General features: G+C 34.6%; 1 protein-coding gene across 3 annotated transcripts in view; it reads left to right on the top strand.

Moving 5' to 3' along the window:
- The window catches only part of FSTL5 (follistatin like 5), an 865,385-nt gene that overhangs the window by 700,718 nt on the left and 144,205 nt on the right, over window positions 1-20,462 (top strand). For 2 of the 3 annotated variants that reach the window (XM_010598135.3, XM_003418489.3), the window contains exons 10-11: window positions 4,639-4,665; window positions 15,620-15,738. In XM_010598135.3, the coding sequence (XP_010596437.2) occupies window positions 4,639-4,665; window positions 15,620-15,738 (146 nt within the window). The remainder of the gene's footprint in view (window positions 1-4,638; window positions 4,666-15,619; window positions 15,739-20,462) is intronic. The other variant, XM_003418490.3, reaches the window with a different exon arrangement.

The raw sequence follows: 20,462 nt of genomic DNA, 5'->3' as shown, positions 1-20,462 counted from the left end.
AAATGCCTTTGCATAGTCAATAAAACACAGGTAAATATCTTTCTGGTATTCTCTCCTTTCAGTCACTATCCATCTGACATCAGCACTAATATTCTTAATTCCACATCGTCTTCAGAATCCGGCTTGAATTTCTGGCAGTTCCATGTTGATGTACTGCTCCAGCCGCTTTTGAATGATCTTCAGCAAAGCTTTACTTATATATGACATTAGTGATATTATTTGATAGTTTCTACATTCTGTTGGATCACCTTTCTTTGGAATTGGCACAAATATGGTTCTCTCCCAGTCTGTTGACAAGATAGCTGTATTCCAAATTTCTTGGCATAGATGAGTGAGTGCTCCCAGTGTTGTATTCCTTTGTTGAAACATCTCAATTTGTATCCTATCAATTTCTGGAGCCTTGTTTTTCACCAAAGCTTTTAGTACAGCTTGGATGTCTTCTTTTAATGTCATTGGTTCTTGATCATATTCTACCTCCTGAAATGGTTGCACGTCAACCAATTATCAGTGCAGTGACTCTGTGTATTCCTTCCATCTGCTTTCGATGCTTCCTATGTGGTTCAATCTTTTGCCCAATATTGCAGCTCAAGGCTTGATTTTTTTTCTTCAGTTATTTCAGCTTGCAAAATGCCAAATGAGCTCTTCCTTTTTCAGGTCTTTGCACCTTGCATTATGATACTCGATTTTGTCTTCTCGAGCCACCCTTTGAAGTCTTCTGTTCAGCTCTTTTACTTCATAATTTCTTCCTTTTGCTTTAGCTACTCTGCTTTCAAAACCAAGCTTCAGAGGCTCTTCTGATATCCATTTTTGTCTTTTCTTTCTTCCCTGTCTATTTAATGACCTTTTGCTTTCTTTAAGTATGACATCCTTGATGCCATCCCATGAGTTGTCTGAATGCAAATCATGTTCAATGCATCAAGTCAATTCTTGAGATAATCTTTAAATTCAGGCCTTATATACTCAAGGACATACTTTGTTTCTCATGAACTTGTTCCAATTATTTTCAGCTTCAACTTGAACTTGCATATGAGCTATTGATGCATATGAGCTATTCTGCAGTTGTCCCCTGGCCTAGTTCTGACTGATGATATTGAGCTTCTCCATCATCTCTTTCCACAGAGGTAGTTAGTTTAATTCTTGTTTATTCCATCTGGCAAATTCATGTGTACAGTTGTCATTTATGTTGTCGAAATAAGATATTTACAGTGAATAGACTGTTGATCTTGCAAAATTCTATCACATGATCTCTGGCATTTTTTCTATCATCAAAGGTATATTTTCCAACTACTGATCTTTTTTTTTGTTTCCATCTTTCACACTCCAATCTCCATGAATTATCAGTGCATCTTAATTACATGTTTGATCAACTTCAACCTGCAGAAGTTTGTAAAAATCTTCCAATTCTTCATCTTTGGAATTAGTGGTTGGTGCCTAAAATTGAATAATGGGTTGTATTAACTGGCCTACTTTGTATGGGTATGGATATTATCCTATCACTGACAACATTGACTTCGGGATCGATCTTGAAATGTTCTTTTTTGACAATGAGTGCAACATGATTCCCCTTCAGTTTGTCATTCCTAGCACAGGTGACCATATTATTTTCTGATTCAAAATGACCAATACCAGTCCATTTCAGCTCATGAATGCCTTGGATTTCTATCTTTAAGCATTCCATTTTGTTTTTGACAACTCCCAATTTTGCAAGATTCATACTTCTTGCATTCCACTTTCCAATTATTAATGGATGTTTACAGCTGTTTCTTCTCGTTTTTGTTCTTGTTACATCAGAAATTGAAGGCCCCAAAGGCTTTACTCCATCCACACCTTTTAGTTCAACTCTACTTTAGGACAGAAGCTTTTCCTGTACATGTATAAAATCCGTTGCTGTTGAGATGATTGTGACTCACAGCAACCCTATAGAATAGAGTAGAACTGTCCCATCAGGTTTCCAAGGAGTGGTTGTGGATTTGAATTGCCAACCTTTTGGTTATCAGCCAAGCTCTTAACCAGTGTGTCTCCAGGGCTCCATATACATACATAAGCATGCTTATCTACATATATAACCACACACAATTTTGGGTTGTTATTTCTGTTGTTTGCAAAATTGTATATGTTGTGACTTTCACCAAAATCATCTCTTATCCTTGTGTACTTCTTCATGCCATCTTTTACCTTGGTCAAGATGTGCTCACTTTCTCCTTCACTTTTAATGTATTTGAGAGTGATATGTTAAAGAAGCATAATATGATTGTGGATTTATCATTTTTTTTCCAATCCCAAAAGTTTTTCGTCTTATTACTGTGTGTTTAACCAATATCATTGTAAGTTTGCTATCTAGTGCCTTAAATTTTGCCTTATCTAAATTTAATTTTCAAACCCTCTATTTTTTTTTTTTTTGGTATTTAATTATAAATGATTGCCTATCTTAAAATTGTCTCTGTCCTCAGTCCTTTAATGCCCTTGTTGTTGTTGTTATTAGATGCTGTAGAGTCAATTCCCACTCATAGTTACCACATGCGACAGAGCAGAACTGCCCCATAGGGTTTCCTAGGCTGTAATCTTCATGGAAGCAGATCATCATGTCTTTCTCCTATGGTTAATGTCCTTAGTTCTTTAAAATTACAATGTTGTGGTCTACCACTAGGATTTTGTGCATGTTTTTTCCTTATATCTGGAAATCTCAATCTTACAATCCCCAAGTATTTCACTCTTATTCATCTGTCAGATTTCACCTTAAACATTACATCGTCAGGGAAGCTTCCCTGGTTTCACTATGTCGAATCCATTCACTTTGCTGTGCTTCTTTCCTTCATAACATATTAAAATTGCTATTTTTTTTTCTGTCATGATTTGGGTATTGTTCATCTCCTGAGAAGAATATGGGCTCTGTTAGCATAGATACTGTCTTTATTTTACCAAGCATCTTGTAGCATGGAGTACAATGTTTGGCATGTGCTACGCACTCAATATTAAGTGAATAGACCAGTATGTAAGGAAATATATGCCTTGTTACTCTTTTTTCATAAGCCAGAAAAATAATGATAAGTTAAATCGTGGGACCTTTCCTGTACACACCAAAGACAATTCAATTCTGTTCAAAGACCATCTTGATCTTACCATGAACAAATTTCCAGACTCATCTTCCATAAGTTTTGCTTTCCAATAATACCAAGTTATTTGAAATTCTCAGATTATGTTATGACATTTTCTTTTGGCATACCTGTGGAATAACTTCATGAGTCCTGATGGCCCACAGTCCTCTTATATGACAGGGTAACATGACCTAGCTTTAGCATAACCACACCAGTAAGCCTTCCCAACTGCTCAAACTCTCTCTCCTCAGAAATGATCATTCTGTCCTATGCACAGCCACTGAACCTAATATTTATTTATTTTATAGCTCTTAACACATGGTTGTAATTATTTGTTTACATGGTTCTTTCCCCTCCCAGGTCTATAGTCTTCCCATGAGGATAGAAACTGCCCTTTTCATATTTATTCCAAGCACACTGCAGGCAACTAGAAAAACAGATAATGTGCTGAAGGAATGCATGAATCATGCAGGCATTTTTAAATAAATGTGTTAAAAACACTAAGGAAATCACGCTCAGAAATGCTTACGTGACATTATTTATTATTATTAAAGAATTGTAACAGGTACTGAAAAACACGTAAGTTGGGCCTTATGCTCAAGTCATGAGTGCTGGTCTCCAGTCTTAACTCCCCTACCTACGTTACACAGGGTCAGGGTTTTTCTTTTCTTTTTTTCAAAGGAATTTGCTTTCGTTTAGTCAAATTACTCCAGGGGTGATTAAATGTGCGTAATATTTTTCATTAGTTACCCTTTGTTTTCACTTATTTTTCTTCTTTTGATGTTATACAGAGTTTAGATAACTTTGAATTATTAGAGGCAACCGTTGCTTTAAGAATATTTGAAATTTGCATCATTTCTTTCTTTCTGTCTTAATATTTCAATTCTCTATTGGTTTCATCCGTATGTAATATTTAACAGACTTATTGTGCAGAAACAGTTTAGTATGTGCCATTAAGTGTGTGCACAGACGTAAACAAGATACATTCCCGTTCCGTCCAGGTTTTAAACAATGGAAACACCATTTAAAAATAAGTCACTTCATCATAAAATAAAATGCATTACTTTTACTTCTATAACCAAATAGTCTTCAAAATCCTATATTTACAAGATCCCTTCTTGTTCAAGAATATTACATACAGTGATTATTTAGGATTTAAAAATGTTTAACTTTTTCTATTAGGAATTTTAAATATGCTGTCAACTAAATAAATAGTTTTAACTACTAATGTTTATTCCAAAAATGTATTTCAATAAAATTAAATACTCTATTCTTTTCGATGATGCATAAAATGTTCCTTGTTTATTAACCTTTATTCCAAAGAATTGCCTATTTCAAGAAATGCAAAGAGCGTTATCAGCTAGTCCTAATATTTTATTGTTTTGTTATAGTAGATTGTTAAATTCAGTGTCAAGGCTTTTATACATCTGTTCTATTCTAAACAGAGACTGTGACTTCTTTAATAATTATTTATATTGCTTTACACCTGAAACTCTGTTTTCTCACTTTTCTTTCTCTTCCTTTTCTTTTTAACATGCCACAGTAGCTAACATATTATGGAGAGAAGAAGGTATTTAATTCATTTATTTTTCTATATTATTGTGATTGCTTTAATTTTTAATTTTTAGTAGATTTGTTGACTGTTACTATTAATAATTGCCTTGCTTCTCTTTAGTTTGATTCAATGTTTTTTATTTGACTATATATCAATATTCTTGTATAATCCTGCTATGATTAAAAGTATTTATCATTCATGAACAGCTTTATTTATTAGCGATAAATAACCAGGAAGATACATTACAATTTATTGAAATTCTTTTAGGAGTATAAAATTAAGTCAAATAAATAAAAACAACCTTACTTAAGCATAATTTACCTAAATTGGTTCAAATAAGAACAAATATACATACCATTGCCTTATCAAAGAATATAATAACTTATTTAATAAAATGGGCTACAAGCTTAAAGGATCTGAATTCAAATCCAGCCCCTATCACTATGCAACCTAGGGCAAGCAACATAGCCTTCTTACATTACAATTTTCTTATCTCAAATAGAAGGGTAGTTGTTAATACCCAGTGTGGTAATTATTGGTTTTTTAAAGTTATTCAGCAATCAATAAGCGTTATCCACTGTCACTGAGGTATATGGCCTAAAATTAAAGCTCAATATATGTGCTCCTTTGATATCTGGTAAAGTGGAGAGAGGCTTGGACAGACTACCCATGCCACTCCTGTAAATAGGGATGTCTAGCCTTGTAAAGGGGACTAGGTGCAGTTTCTGCTTGCCCCAAAGTAGCAGGTTTTGTTTCCCTGTGAGCCCACAGAATTGTTCCAACTGGCCAGTCACTTTCTCTCACTGGAACCAGGGGTTACCCCATCCTCTTGATACTGCAAAACGTGCATCCCACAGCCCTGGTTGTTCACTCTGTTGCCTTACAAAAGGGGCAAACTCTAAGGAGTCAGAGATCAGGTACCGTAAATGTGGCTTTGTTGTTTAACTGCTGAGAAACTTGGTAAGTTATTTTACCTCTCTGAGCCAGATAAGCATAAAACTGCATGAATGGGGCCTTACAAATCAAGTCTTGAATGCTGGACTCCAGTCCCAATACTGAAATACAGTTGGCACTCCTTGCAAATCTGTGATATATAAATCTTATAGTATGTGAATCATATCTTCCTTGTATTTTTACTTTGTTGACAACCACTATGAGCATTAATTTAGAATAATTATTTATTTCTAAAAAAAAAATAATATTCTTTACCACCCTTAAAAGTATAATAGTCTTCAGAATTAGTTGAGAACATGCTTTGAGATTCATTCTATGAAACCACCATTTGTCTGCATAAAATTCACTTCTGTTAATTTTTGGTAATGTATACTCTCCATAATTATTCTCTGTTGATCAATAATGATCATGCTTTTTGTGATTTTGTTTGACACAGAACACGTGCTTGAGAAATAGTAGCTATTTAAGAAATTGTGTGGGTCCTTTCAAGATAAATATAAGAAGGCTTTTTGGGTAAAAGTTTTAAGCTTTTTCTTAATGCATGCTTTTCATCACAGTCCGTTGAAGGTTCTTAAAATAATAATAAAAAGTTTTAAGTAATAAACTTAAGAAAATGACATATTTCATTTCGATTCATAGATCTGTAAATTATTTTCATAACATTGAAGTTTTGACAAGGTTTTGCAGTTAGAATTGATTGCAGTAATGGTGACCAGAGATAATAAACCAGCTTGAGGAGTCACTGAACCCCAACATATATACAATTAGGTAATTAAAATGATTAAAATATTATCTAACCAAAATTGCCAAACACATTTCTACCTCAATTTATCAGTTTCTCAATCTATCAATTTCTAAATCCATTTTTATTTCCACTATAGCAGTGCTTTTTTGTTTGTTTGCTTGCTTGCCTGTTTACCATGGCCAAGAGAAATGTTTCCTAGAGATAATTGACTTCAGAATTTTAGGCACTTTATGATCAGTGAAGCCCTGGTGTCAGCAGTGGTTAAAAGTTTGGCTGCTAACCAGAATGGTCGGTAGTTCAAATGCACCAGTTCACTTCCATGTTGGAAGTCCTATGGGGTAATTCTAATCTGTCCTATGGGGTCACTATATTTTGGAATTGACTCAATGGCAACAGGGTTTTTTCTTGTTGTTGTTATTTTGGTTTTTATAGTCAATAATAGAAAGATAATTGAAAATGATAACACTTCTTATAATGCCATCTTACTTATGTGCAAGTGGTAAAATTATAAAATTGTGCTTAACAGAAAATGATTTTTTTAAACATTAACTTAGAATTTAGCTTAGCTGAAGGTTTATTATCTAAATCAGTTTCACTAAATTCAATATATATTGTTTCACCAATCACTTCAACATTAAAATTGCAATAGAGTATCCTTTAATTCTCTGGGTTTTTCTTTTCTAGTCAACCTTATAGTGTAAAACAGTGTAGAAAATACTTTAAGAGAAAAAAGTCTCAATCATCTCTTGACAAATATTTTGAAGAGCCTATTAAATGTAAAGTAATTTGGACGTATTGAAAATACAAGCTGTAATAAGATCTACTATCTGCTTTAAAGATGCTTTTGATCTGGTAGGTTACAGGCTAAATAATGCTTACTGACAACTAATTTTACAATAAAACCCATTGTTATCAAGTCAATTTTGACTCATAGTGGCCCTAAAGGACAGGATAGAATTGCCCGAAAGGGTTTCCAAAGAGCTGCTGGTGGATTCGAACTGCCGACCTTTTGGTTAGCAGCCAAGCTCTCAAGCCACTGTACCACCAATACGATTTAAAAATACGCATTAAGATATTCAGTATGATTGGTTTTCTGCTGTATTATTATTATTTTTTAATTAAATATAATCTAATGAATAATTTCGTAATGTTTATTTAATGATGAATGAGTTCAGGAGCATGTAATTTTAATAATAAAGTTTTTGGATCACAGAAACACTCAATTAAAGGAATTTAAACAATTATGTTGACTTTAGAAATACTCTGGACTTTAAATATGCTAATTCCATTCTCTCAGGAGAGCAGTGGTATAGGTCAGTACACGACATGGTACTTCCTAAATTTACTAGAACATGAGATTATCTAGGTGTCTCTCTGTCAGATCAATATTGACTAAAACATGCTTTGGGAAATACTGGATTGATATGACATTGAATGATTGAAACCAAAAAAAAACTTCTGTAGAAACTGCCACTTTTATTATTTCTAAATATTTAATGAATATATTCATACAAAAACATTATAGAAACATTAAAGGAAATTATTATATTAGTTGAGCTAATTAGTATCAAATGCCACAGGAACAAATAGAAATGGCAGTGAAATCATACAACAAAGTTTACCTTCATAATCTGATTAGCTTTATTATCTGTAATATGTGGCTTCCGATGCCAGTGAAGTAGGAGAGAAAGCAGCTGCAAGGAGCAAGCCAGCTCTCATCTGCTTTAGCCGACGCATATGCACGTTTCATTGACCAGGACACCCACTGTAAGGGAGCTGAGCCACATAGGAGATTACATGAATATTTCGTGAGCACCAGGGGCCTCTGTGCAATCATTTTTAGAGAAAAAAAAATGCTGATGTTTTTGGGATGAGATTACTGCCTCACAATAATACTGAAGAAAAAATTAAAATAGAAAAGGAGAATTTTCAGAGTATAAGGCTGTTAAAAGCATGAAATTGGAAGAAGGGGGAGACTCTGCCCACTAATGGCTAATACTGGATGCCAAGGAAAACATGATCCACCTGTCAGTGTTTGTGTTGGCTGATTCATTCTCTCTAACTGCTACTTCATCTTTTGAAATTATCTCACAAAAAAATACTTTTTTAAAATCACAAGAGTAATCTGAATAGTGTTATCTGTTTGTAGATGTATCTATATGTGTGTAGATACACACACACACACACATATTACCAACTTCCTGGATTGATAAAGACTAATACAGAGTTGGAAACCCTGTTGTTATAGTGGTTAAGTGTTACAGCTGCAAACCAAAGGTTTGGCAGTTCGAATCCACCAGGTGCTCCTTGGAAACTTTATGGGGCAGTTCTACTCTGCCCTTTATGTTTGCTATGAGTTGGAATCGACTCGATGGCAATGTTTGTTTTTGAATACAGAATTGAACACATAACTCCTATAAAACTTTTTGGTAAGAAGGGAAGAATACGTATGTCTTACTTTAATTGAACATAATATAAAGACTTCATTGAGCTGCAATTGTTCAATGTTGCTTTGTGTGTGAAGAGGTTTTTAGCCTCAATGATAGAGATAAAGGAATGAAAGATAAAAACCTATCCCTGTTGAGTTATTCAAGGTGAAAAAGGAACATGGGCCATCTATTCTTGTCTGTGCTTCCTTTAGCAAAAAATAAAAGAGAGAGGTGATTATTTCTGTATTTCAAAAAAAGAAGAAAAATATTAAGATCACTTGAAAATTAAAAGTACAATATTATCCGATGAGATAGTTTGTTTAAACTCCAGAAGGTACTGCATCACCTTTGACTGGGTAACAAATCACTACGTCCTAGAAGCACAACTTGCCATTCACCGTCATAAAAGTGCTAAAGTTAATGAAAATTTAAACCAGAGGAAGAAAAGCATATTACCACAAAATCCCTTTTATGATTGACTTAAATATGCAACCAATAATAAAAAAATCAACCACATTTTGGTGTCATTGTAAAGTTCGTCATGTTTAATTATACAGCTTCTAGCCCACAAAGCTTCGAGACAGGAACGTGCGTTCCGTCTGTTTTCCTCAGTCTGTAGAATGTAGGTAAAGATAGAGTATTGATTATAAAATCCTCTGGGAAATATTTCTCTCTTATAAAACTGCAAATACTTCTTGCTTATGTCTTTTCTGTATAGACAGAAAAAACAAAGCAAAGAGAAAGCTCATAAGAAACAAACAAATTATGGAGTATTTTCCAGAGCCGCTATACTCCATGAGATTAGCAATGGACCTGAAGAAGACAAAGTTTATAAGTCTGTCTTCAACAGAAGACAGAGAAACACTTTCCTAATCTTTACTCTGACTGGAAAGATGAGGGATTTCACTGAACTCAAGAGAATTTGTCCCTGGGTGATTTAAATGGTTAATTCACTCAGCAGTTTGAGTCTGCCCAGAGGTGAACCAGAGGAGAAGCCTGGCAAAGTATAGCACTTAAAAAAAAAAGCCGTTGAAAACCTCGGAGCACAGTTCTATTCTGAGGCACATGGAGTCAGCAACTGTTTCAACTGGTCATACAAATCAGTAGTAAAGATTATAACTGAAACCTATACCAAAAAAGCAAGTATCAAACTTTTGGGACGTAAGACCCCTAAATTCTTAAATATTATTGAGAACTCAAAGCTTTTGTTATTTCTATCTGCCAATGCTTACCAAATAGAAATTAAAACTGAGAGTGTTTTTAAATATGTATTTATGAATTCACTGAAAATAATCACAATCCCGTTACATGTAGCCATAAATAACACATCATTTATTTTAAAAAATCTGTATTTCCAAATAAATTAGGAAAAGTCACATGGTTTTACATTTTACAATGTGTGGCTTCATAGAAACTGCTGTGTCCTTCTATCCGCTCCTTCATTCACTTGTTTGGGTACCGCACATAACACAGCCTGTGGAAAACTGCAGTCCACTTTTGTGAGATAATTGGAGGAAAAAAACGGCAGACATGTTAGTATTATAATGAAAATGGTTTTGACCTTGCAGACCCCTGAAAGGCCGTACTGTGTACTGTGAACTGTTTCACTAGAAAATCAGGTCGCTCTTCTAAAAGGCTCATGGAGTCTGAGAACACAGGACTTAAAATTTGATATAGAAAACTGAAGCTTTCCCTCAGATCTCAGAGTGTAGATGTGAGACAAAATGAGTACACTTGTTAAATTCTCGCTATGTATCATTTTACTCTTTCCTTCTACAGTAGCATTTCACAGAAGAGATGTCACCCGTAAGAACAAGTTACAATTTATTGAAATCTTACTATTTGGCAGTCATCTTGATTAATGTCTCGCCTCCTCTATATCATTTAAGACTTAAAACAACTGTACGACAGAAGTTTACTTATCATCTCCTAGTTTGAGATGAGGAAATTAAGACGGAGAGACTTTCATTAAGTTTCCCATAGTAAAACAGCAAGTGCTATAGCCACGCTTTGCTCTGAGCTGATTCCTGAGAATGGAGCTTACCCTTATTTGCCATATTCCTGTTACCGGGTGAAAACTCCAAGTTCTTGTTCAGCATGACTCCTCCTATTGGCCAATAAATGAGAGACCAAGGTGGGAGAACAGGAAACGTACCTTTATTTCCTTGTGCAAGGAAAAGAGTCAGTCGGAGATGCTGCTGCCAAGACTGCTCGCCAAGGGCGGGCAGGCAAGTTATTTTTAAAGAGGTTTACAAATATAGGTAGTTCCTAACAAGTTACATCAGCAACATTTTTAATCATACTAACCAGGCACAATGGGGGTTACGTATAACCTCCAAGCAAAAGCAGGATTCAAATGCAAAGCTGGAGGAGCAGGAAGGCAGTCCAGCAAAGGAAACAGGGTTGTACATACAACTCTTTGGGGGCTCTGTCTTATTCCTTCATCCTAAAAAAAAAACAAAAAAGCTATGACAGAAACATTTACTATTTATAATTAGCATATGTGAATATGTTACTGCTCTCTTTACACATAAAGTTAATTAATATCTCAAATGAAAATTTGCAGTTATCTTCAATTTCCATAATCTCCATAAACAGGTAATTGATACTACTTTGTGCTTAGTATAGTCCTAGTAAATTTATATATACATGTACACTATTTATATATATATATACACACGCAATATTATAGCAGCAAATTGAAAAAGAAAAAATTCACCCCATATATTCAGTTAATAAATTCTGCTGTTAAAATCTAAATAAAACTATTAAGGAGCAAAATATGTCTTTGATAAGAAAGAAATGCCAAGATATTTATTTTTATTGGCGGGAGGGGAGGAAATCACAGCTCAAAAGCCATAGGTAAAGCTTAATTTTATAAGCAGACTGATAGATAACATTGGTGTTCATTTTATAATTTTTATTTTACCTCCTGTGTTTTTATGTACAATGTTTATTGGTATTACTGTTTCATAAACACTGAGGAGCTACTGACACTGAAAAGAGAATCAAGCACAAAACAACTAAATCTTGCATTGTTGTTGTTGGGTGCCCTCAAGTTGATTCTGACTCATAGCGACCCCATGTGACAGAGTAGAATTGCTCCATAGGGTTTCCTAGGCTATAATCTTTATGGGAAGACCTCAGCAAGATGGATTGACACAGTGGCTGCAGCAATGGGATCAAGCACAGCAAGGATTGTGAGGATGGTGCAGGGACAGGCAGTGTTTTGTTCTGTTGTACGTAGGGTCGCTATGAGTTGGAAGTGACTCTACAGCACCTAACAACCTTTACTGGAGCAGACTGCCAGTCTTAGGTGTGATCAAACTGCCAACTTATCAGTGAGTAGCTCAGCATTTAACCATTGCACCACCAGGGCTCCTTAAACCTTGCATAATGCATAACTTGTAACTTAGAAAGTATTTTATGCTTTTTAAAAAATGCTAATATGCCTGGACAGAGTGGGAGAAAAATGTAGAACAGAATTCAAGTTCATGAAAAAAGACCAGATTTACTGGTCTGACAGAGACTGGGGGAAACCCCAAGACTGTGGCCCCCAGACACTCTACTAACCCAGAACTGAAACCACTCCCAAGACCCACTTTTCAGACAAAGATTAGACAGGACTATAAAACAAACAATAACACATGTGAGAAACATGCTTCTCAGTTCAATCGAATATGCGAGACCAGATGGGCAACTTCTGCCCAAAAGCAAGACGAGAAGGCAGAGAGGGACAGGAACTGAATGAATGGACACAGGGAACCTGAGGTAGAAAGGGGGAGCGTGCTGTCACCTCGTGAGGATTGCAACCAATGTCACAAAACAATTTGTGTATACATTTCTGAATGAGAAACTCACTTGAGCTGTGAACTTTTACCTAATAGCACACAAAATTAAATAAATAAAAATAGAAAATGCTGATATGTAATTCCTATTTAAAAAAACAAGAAAATAGACTGTTAGATTTGAAAGAATGAAATGGATAGATTAAGTGGTTTTTAGAGGAAAATAAGGCTCAGAAATTTCATCAGTGCAGCAAATGACAGTGGAATCACACTGACTTTTTGAATTGTGCACAGAATGTGGTAAAATAATACAATATCAGTATCCATTGGGGTGAGAGCAGGAAATATTTCAAGAAACTTTTCAGATAATCTTGACTCAGAGCCATTGTCAGATCCAAACACATTCTAATCCATGACTGTGGAAGAGCAGAGACGTGTTCATTTACAAATGTTAAGAGCTTTGTGATGAACTTCAAACGTAGTGTGCAGCTGATACAACCGGTAATATTATGGTTATGTTCATAAGTTTCAACAGCAGTATGCAAGGACTAACGATGTTAAATTGATAGTTACTGATATAGGCATACATCGATCTTACCTTAATGAGTATATGGAGGTTTTGCTGATGCAAATCAATTTATTTTGCATAAAAACCAATGTGTTTTTTAAGCTTTAATCTTTGTGCATGGAATGTATATTTCTTTATGCACAACTATAGTTATAAATAACGCCTAATAATTAATAAATTTTACTTAGGAAAAATGTGACTTGAATTTAGTTCTTGCTACTTGGGCTACTATTCAGGAATTTCACATTTCAATGTAGTGCTCTCTGGAATAATAATGCATAATTAACTGATAAAGGTTATATCTATAAAAATGTTAGTCCTGTAAAATATTTACAAAGTAAAATAATATAAGGTGAAAACAACTTCGAGTAATTTAAGATGTATTATTAGCTAGAAATAATTTCATGTTCTAGTAGAAAAAAATAATCTCTATAAGCACAAAAAAAGTCACACTTATGGCTGAATATATTATTCTCTAAATCATAAGAATAAGTAGGCATATGTCTAAATGGCCAATATGGGTAACTTTTTATTCACTGGGAACATATTTAATAAGAATAAATATGATTTAAGTTCAATAAATACATATTTTTGTAAGTTAATAAGATTTTATTGTGAGCCTCACTTGATACAAGTCCTAGGCTTGCCTCATAGTCTTTATAGGTAATCTCAATTGAAAAAAAAAAAAAATAGTGCTTGGGAATTTTTTGTATTTAACTAATTATTTTTCTTATATATATGTATAAAAATGTATACATATATATGTATATATATATATATTCTTTAAACATTTTAGCAATAATGATTTGGCTTCCCAAACTATCAAGATTTCAATGCAATTCCTTACCTTTCAAAAAGCACGTTATCACAGAATTATCTTTGGTATAATTAGATTGAATAAATTTAATTATGTAAACCACACAAGTGGGCAAAGCAGCTGCACAGAAAAGGATAAAAGGAAGAACCACGTGGGGCTCAGGACTTGGCGCTTTGGGATAGAGCAGAGATAGAGCAGAGACAGGGTGGGCACGAACATGTGGAAGCTCCTTAGGCACAGGCTTCTTTTACCCCAAATGCATGTCAGATCTCTAATCTCTTGCCTCCTGGATGTGTGGATTTATTGAGTAGTGAGATGAACTTCTGAGGAGCTATCTTAGTTATCTAGTGCTGCTATAACAGAAATACCACAAGTAGATGGCTTTAACAAAGAGAAATTTATTTCTTCACAGTAAAGTAGGCTAAAAGTCCAAATTTAGGGCATCAGCTCCAGGGGAGGGCTTTCTTTCTCTGTCGGCCTGTTTATCAATCTCCTGGGACTAGGAGCTTCTACCTGCAGGGACCGCAGGTCCAAAGGATGTACCCCTGTTTACAGCAATGCTTTCTTGGTGGTATGCAGTCCCTAATTCTCTGCTTCTTTCCCTTTGCTTTTATCTTTTGTAGGATAAAAGGTGGTGCAGGGCACACCCCAGGGAAACTCCTTTACGCTGGATCAGGGATATGACCTTAGTAAGGTGTTAAAATCCCACCATAATCCTCTTTAACGTAAAATTACAATCACAAAGTGGAGGACAATCATACAATACTGGGAATCATGGGCCAGCCAAATGGATACACACATGTCTGGGGGGACATAATTCAATCCACGACAGATGCCTCATATCCAGATCTCATGTCTGAGAAAAAGTCTTGGTGTAAATTAAAAAATTACATTGAGAGTTTTCAAAGACGTTAAATTAATTCAAGTTTTAAAATAAAAAAGTAGTTTCCTAACATGGTCAGTATAAAAACTAATATGTAGAACCTCTAAGCAAGAATATGGAAACCCTGATGGCACAGTGGTTAAGAGCTATGGCTGCTAACCAAAAGGTTGGCAGTTCAAATCCACCAGGTGCTCTTTATGGAAACTCTGTGGGGCAGTTCTACTCTGTCCTATAGGGTCGCTATGACACTATGAATCAGAAACGACTCAGTGGCAACGGGTTTTGTTTGGTTTGTAAGCAAGAATATATATGCCAGAATTAGTCTGGAAGATTATATATTCATCAGAATTTGGGGGAAATGGTCGTTTTGTTCCTTAAAATGTTTATATAAACAAAACAAAATCCCATTTTCCATCAAAAAAAGTAAATAAGTAATTTCATTCCTTAATGAGCATTTAAATTAAGTGGAGTAGGTATTCTATATAACCTATCTACCAATATATTTATACTATCATTTCTAGTTATTTTAAAATATGTAAAATATCTACTGATTTACATTGAAGAAACCACAGGATTGCAGAAAAGGGAGAAAAAAGTAGACTGCCTACAGAGTATCACGGAGTGCCTTGAATGTACACTAAAGGATCCCATATGGTTTGCTGTATTAACATTACACGACTTCACAGATTTTTCCCCTGCCTGTGGTATGCGGGGCACTGAGTTTTGGTTGTAAAGGTTTCTGATAATTTTATTTTGAACTTTTGAAATGTGTTTTTATCCTTAAGGTCTGGGAATTGGGAACATGTTCTATGTTTTTTATGAAGATGGAATCAAAGTGATACAACCCATCGAATGTGAATTTCAGAGACATATTAAGCCTAGCGAAAAGCTCCTTGGATTTCAGGCAAGTATTGAAGTAATTCCTTTACAGTTTCAAGCAGTCATTTTGTTAAGTAGAATTGTATTTTGGAATCATAATGAAATCTATACACAGATGAGACTTGTATAAGGAAGAAAATGCTAAACCTCTAATATTGTTTGTTACTGTATGCAGGTTTTATATCTGGGGAGAAAAATAAAATAAGGTACTATATATTCTTAATTATATATTTGTAGTTTAAATGCAGGTTATAGAAGTGAAATACCAGGATGAACACAATACACAGTAACCTCATCAGCTCCTTAACTTAGAATACCTCCCTCTTTGTAGGCAATGAAATATAACCTCATCTTTTTGGAGGTCTTAATGGAATAAATGATTTATATGTATATGGGAAATATTAAATTATTTATTTACTTGTAAGATTTTAATCTGTAAAATTCAGTTGCCACATGCAACAAATCAAAAAATCTCTTGCAAAAAATGGGCACTGATTATATGTATTAGGGAGTCTCTCTTATTTTACAGGCTGATACGAATTTATAATTATTTTTATATAGTCACATCTATATTTTTATATGAAGTCCCACATAAATATGTATACTGCAATATATGTACTACTAAAGGTAACTATGTCTGTGAAAGAACGTACAAAGTAAGGCAAGTTACAAAGGAAGACCTCATGGAGGGAGTCTTTCCTGATGCTCATTGTTAAGGCTGACATGGCTGCAGTGTGTTACAAAACAGATGCATAATGCCATAGTTCAGATTCCTTACTTCCAATTCCTCCTTCCAGCCTACCAGTAGCCAGAACTGCTGTTATATATTGATATATAGGAGTAAAAATTTATACCTTAAAGCCACACCCTAGAATGGGTAGAAAAAAAAATTATGAGAGTAACATAAGATAGACTAGCTTCCTACCAGATAATCTATAGGAAAAAACAATCAAATTCACACTTATTCAGATAAAGGAAAGGATTTTTTCCTTTATTTATTTACTTAACTTATTTAAATAAGAAAATGATTGTTTAAAAATTATTTATGATTTTTAAAAAAATAATGAAACCATTATGAGTTTAAAAATATGTCAGTTACAAGCTAAATTACTAAATAGAAGTGTGATCATTTTAGATAAGCTACAACTTAACAAGAAGATACAAAAATCATTTTAAATTTCACATGAAATTTTATTTTATATTATCTATACTAAATCTATTTTTTGATAAGGTGCTTGTGTGTGTATGCAGGTGATATGTGTAAAAAATAAACAGTAAATATAAACATGAATACTTGTTTTTGATAGAGCAAATCATTTAAATTTAAGAGAAAATAAACCCAGTCAAACTCATTGCCATCAAGTTTATTCCAACAGGACAGAGTAGAACTGCCCCATAAAGTTTCCAGGGAGTGGCTGGTGGATTCAAACAGCCGGCCTTTTGCTTAGCAGCCATAGCTCTTAACCACTGTGCCACCAGGGGTCCACATTCATATTTTTACAAAAAAGTTTTGGATAAGAAAGTGAGGCTAACACACAGCGATAGAAAGTGTGACATCACAGTTATTACTTAAATCAGAGAGAAAATAATTTTACAAGAGTGTGAGACCTATAGGACCAGCAATTTTATACCTAGTTAACAAGGATGGCTCTTTCAGCCAAAAGGCTGGCTGTTCAAATCCATCCAGAGGCACCTTGGAAGAAAGGCCTGTCAATCTGCTTGTAAAAGTTCACAGCCGTTGGAAACCACGTAAAGCACAGTACTTTTCTGAAACATACTGGGTGGCCCTGAGTTAGACTCGATTTACTGGCACCTTTTTTTTTTTTTTCTTTTTTTGACACAGATGTACTGGTTATATCACAGAAGTTGACCCATCAGTTGCTAATCCTAATATAACCTGTGAAATCCATGCTTTTCATCACAAAACTGTCTCGTCATTAATTTAATTTTCAAATGTAAAGCCAAGGAATGTTCTTCTTGTACTACATGAGTGCTATTTCAGGGTTTCGGTAAATGGTTAAATGTAATGTGGCTCAAGCCTCAAAGAACATGCTTTTCCAGCACGTTTATGACGCTTTTGGATGAGTTAATTTAACCTTTTGGAATCTAAATTTAAAAAGACAAAAAATACGAAATGGCAGTTTTGTGCCAAGTGCTGGCAACAAGTATCAGAAGTTTATTTGCCTCAGTTTCTCTATTAAAATTCTTAATTAAATTTCCTTCTAAATTTACTAAAGTGAAAACTATACATATGAGCATACTTTCATAAAAAAAAAAAAATTAAAAATTGAAGAAGAGGTGGAAACCAAAGGCTGTGATGGCAGTCTGAACTCATTTCCCTCCCCTTATCCACAAGCAGCAGTAACTAGTTATGAAGAATTAACTTACAACATCAGATTTCCCAGGTCTTAGCCCCTGGAAGTCCTAAGGACGTTTTATGTATGGGACTGTGCTAGAAATTTTCAAAATGGAAAGAAAAACAAGGACAAGAAGTTTGCATTCTTGCATTATAGAAAACAAAATTTACAAGAGCCCCCATTCTCTTATGGAAGAGGAAGAAAAAAAAAGGGTGGGGGTAGTAAGAAAAACAGGTTTTAAGGGTGCAACTGTCAAATATTTTTTTCTTTTCATGTTTATGACATTTTACTGCTTTGGATTCTAAAATTAAAAGGAAAGTGCATTTTAGCTGACAAATACAATTTTAAACCATGAAGAATGACAGAAAATGATGAATGGGCTGAGACTAACTTCGGGCTGTTGGGTAACTTCTCTTTATAATTGTTCTAGATGGAAAATATATAGGGCCGTGGTTTTTCACGTGTAACAAAATTAAAAGACATTTTAGATATATTGTCCAAAATATGTGAAGCAATACTGGAATACATAAACATTTACTTGATATTGCTCTGTCATTTTTCATTTCTGTCATTTTCATTTCATGAGATCAGGTTAAATAACTGGAATGTATAGTCGTGGTTAAGAGCTCAGATGCTAACTGGAAGGTCAGTGAATGGAACCCACCAGCTGCTTTGTGGGAGAAAGATGTGACAGTCTTCTTCCATAGAAATTACAGCCTTGGAAACTACCTGGCAGTTCTACTCTGTCCTATAGGGTTGCTATGAGTCAGAATTGACTCCACAGCAATGGGTATGAGTTTTTGGGTGGTTGGGTGATTAGTTGTTTTAGAGTCAGGTTCAACTCATGACAATCTTTTATATAACAGAACAAAACTTTGCACAGTACTATATCACCTTCATGATCATTGATATGGTTAAGTATGTATACACACACTCAAATATATATAAATATACAGTAGTAGAATAAGAAGATGAATGCTTTCAGCTCTTTCTTTTCATTTGAGTCCTGCCACATCAGTGAATAAAAATCCCCGAAGCTTTACTCTATCCACATCATTAAGGTAGACTCTACTTTGAGGAGATGACTCTTCCCCAGTCATATTTTAGGTGTCTTCCAACCTGAGGGAATCATTTTCCTAAAAACAGCCATTTAATAATTGGAACTTGGGATGTATGAAGTATTAATCTAGGAAATTTGGAAATTATCAAAAATGAAAGGGAACACTTGAAGGTTAATGTCATAGGCATTAGTGAGCTGAAATGGACTAGTGTTGGCCATTTGGAATTGAACAATCTTATGGTCTCCTATGCCAGGAATGATGAATTGAAAAAGAAAGGCATCACATTACTTGTCAAGAAGAACACGTCAAGATCTATCTGGAAGTACAGTGTTGTCAGTGATAAGATAATATCCATATGCCTACAAGTAAGACCAGTTAATATGACTATTATTCAGATTTACTCACCCACTACTAATTCCAAAGAAGAAATTAAAGATTTTTACCAATTTCTGCAGTCTGAAACTGATCAAACATACAATCAAGATGCACTGATAATTACTGGTGATTGAAATGTGAAAGTTGGGAACAAAGAAGGATCAGTAGTTGGAATATATGGCCTTAGTGACAGAAAAGCTGTTGCAGATCACATGATAGAATTTTGCAAAACTAACAACCTATTCACTGGAAATATCTTTCTTTCAACAACATCAGTGGCAGCTATACATGTGAACCTTGCCAGATGGAATTCATAGGAATCAATTCGACTACATCCTTTTAAAGAGATGATGGAGAAGCTCAATATCATCAGTCAAAACAATGACAGAGGCTTGTATGGAACAGATCGTCAATTACGCATATGCAAGCTGAACTGAAGAAAGTTCAAACAATTCCACAAGCCAAAGCACACCCTCGAGTATCTCACAACTGGATTTAAAGACCATCTCAGGAATAGATTGGATGCATTGAACGCTAATGACTGAAGACCAGAAGAAGTGTAGATGGCATCAAGGACATCATACATGAAGAAAACAACAGGTCATTAAACAGACAGGATGGAAAGAAAAAATCAAAATGGATGTCAGAAGAGACTCTGAAACTTGTTCTTGAATATAGAATAGCTAAAGCAAATGGAAGAAAAGATGAAGTAAAAGAGCAGAACAGAAGACTTCAAAGGGCAGCTCAAGAAGAAAAAATAAAGTATAACGATGAAATATGCACAAACCTGGAGTTAGAAAACCAAAGAGGGACAAACATAATCAGAATTTCTCAAACTGAAAGAACTGAAGAAAAATCCAAGCCTCGAGTTGCAATATGAAAGGTTTCTATGTGCAAAATATTGAACGACATAGGAAGCATCAAAAGAAGATGGAAGGAATACACAGAGTCACTCT

This window comes from Loxodonta africana, chromosome 13 (assembly GCF_030014295.1).
Source record: "Loxodonta africana isolate mLoxAfr1 chromosome 13, mLoxAfr1.hap2, whole genome shotgun sequence".
Taxonomy (NCBI): Eukaryota; Metazoa; Chordata; class Mammalia; order Proboscidea; family Elephantidae; genus Loxodonta; species Loxodonta africana.
Note: the sequence above shows the minus strand (reverse complement) of the source record. Positions and strands in the feature narration are given on the sequence as shown.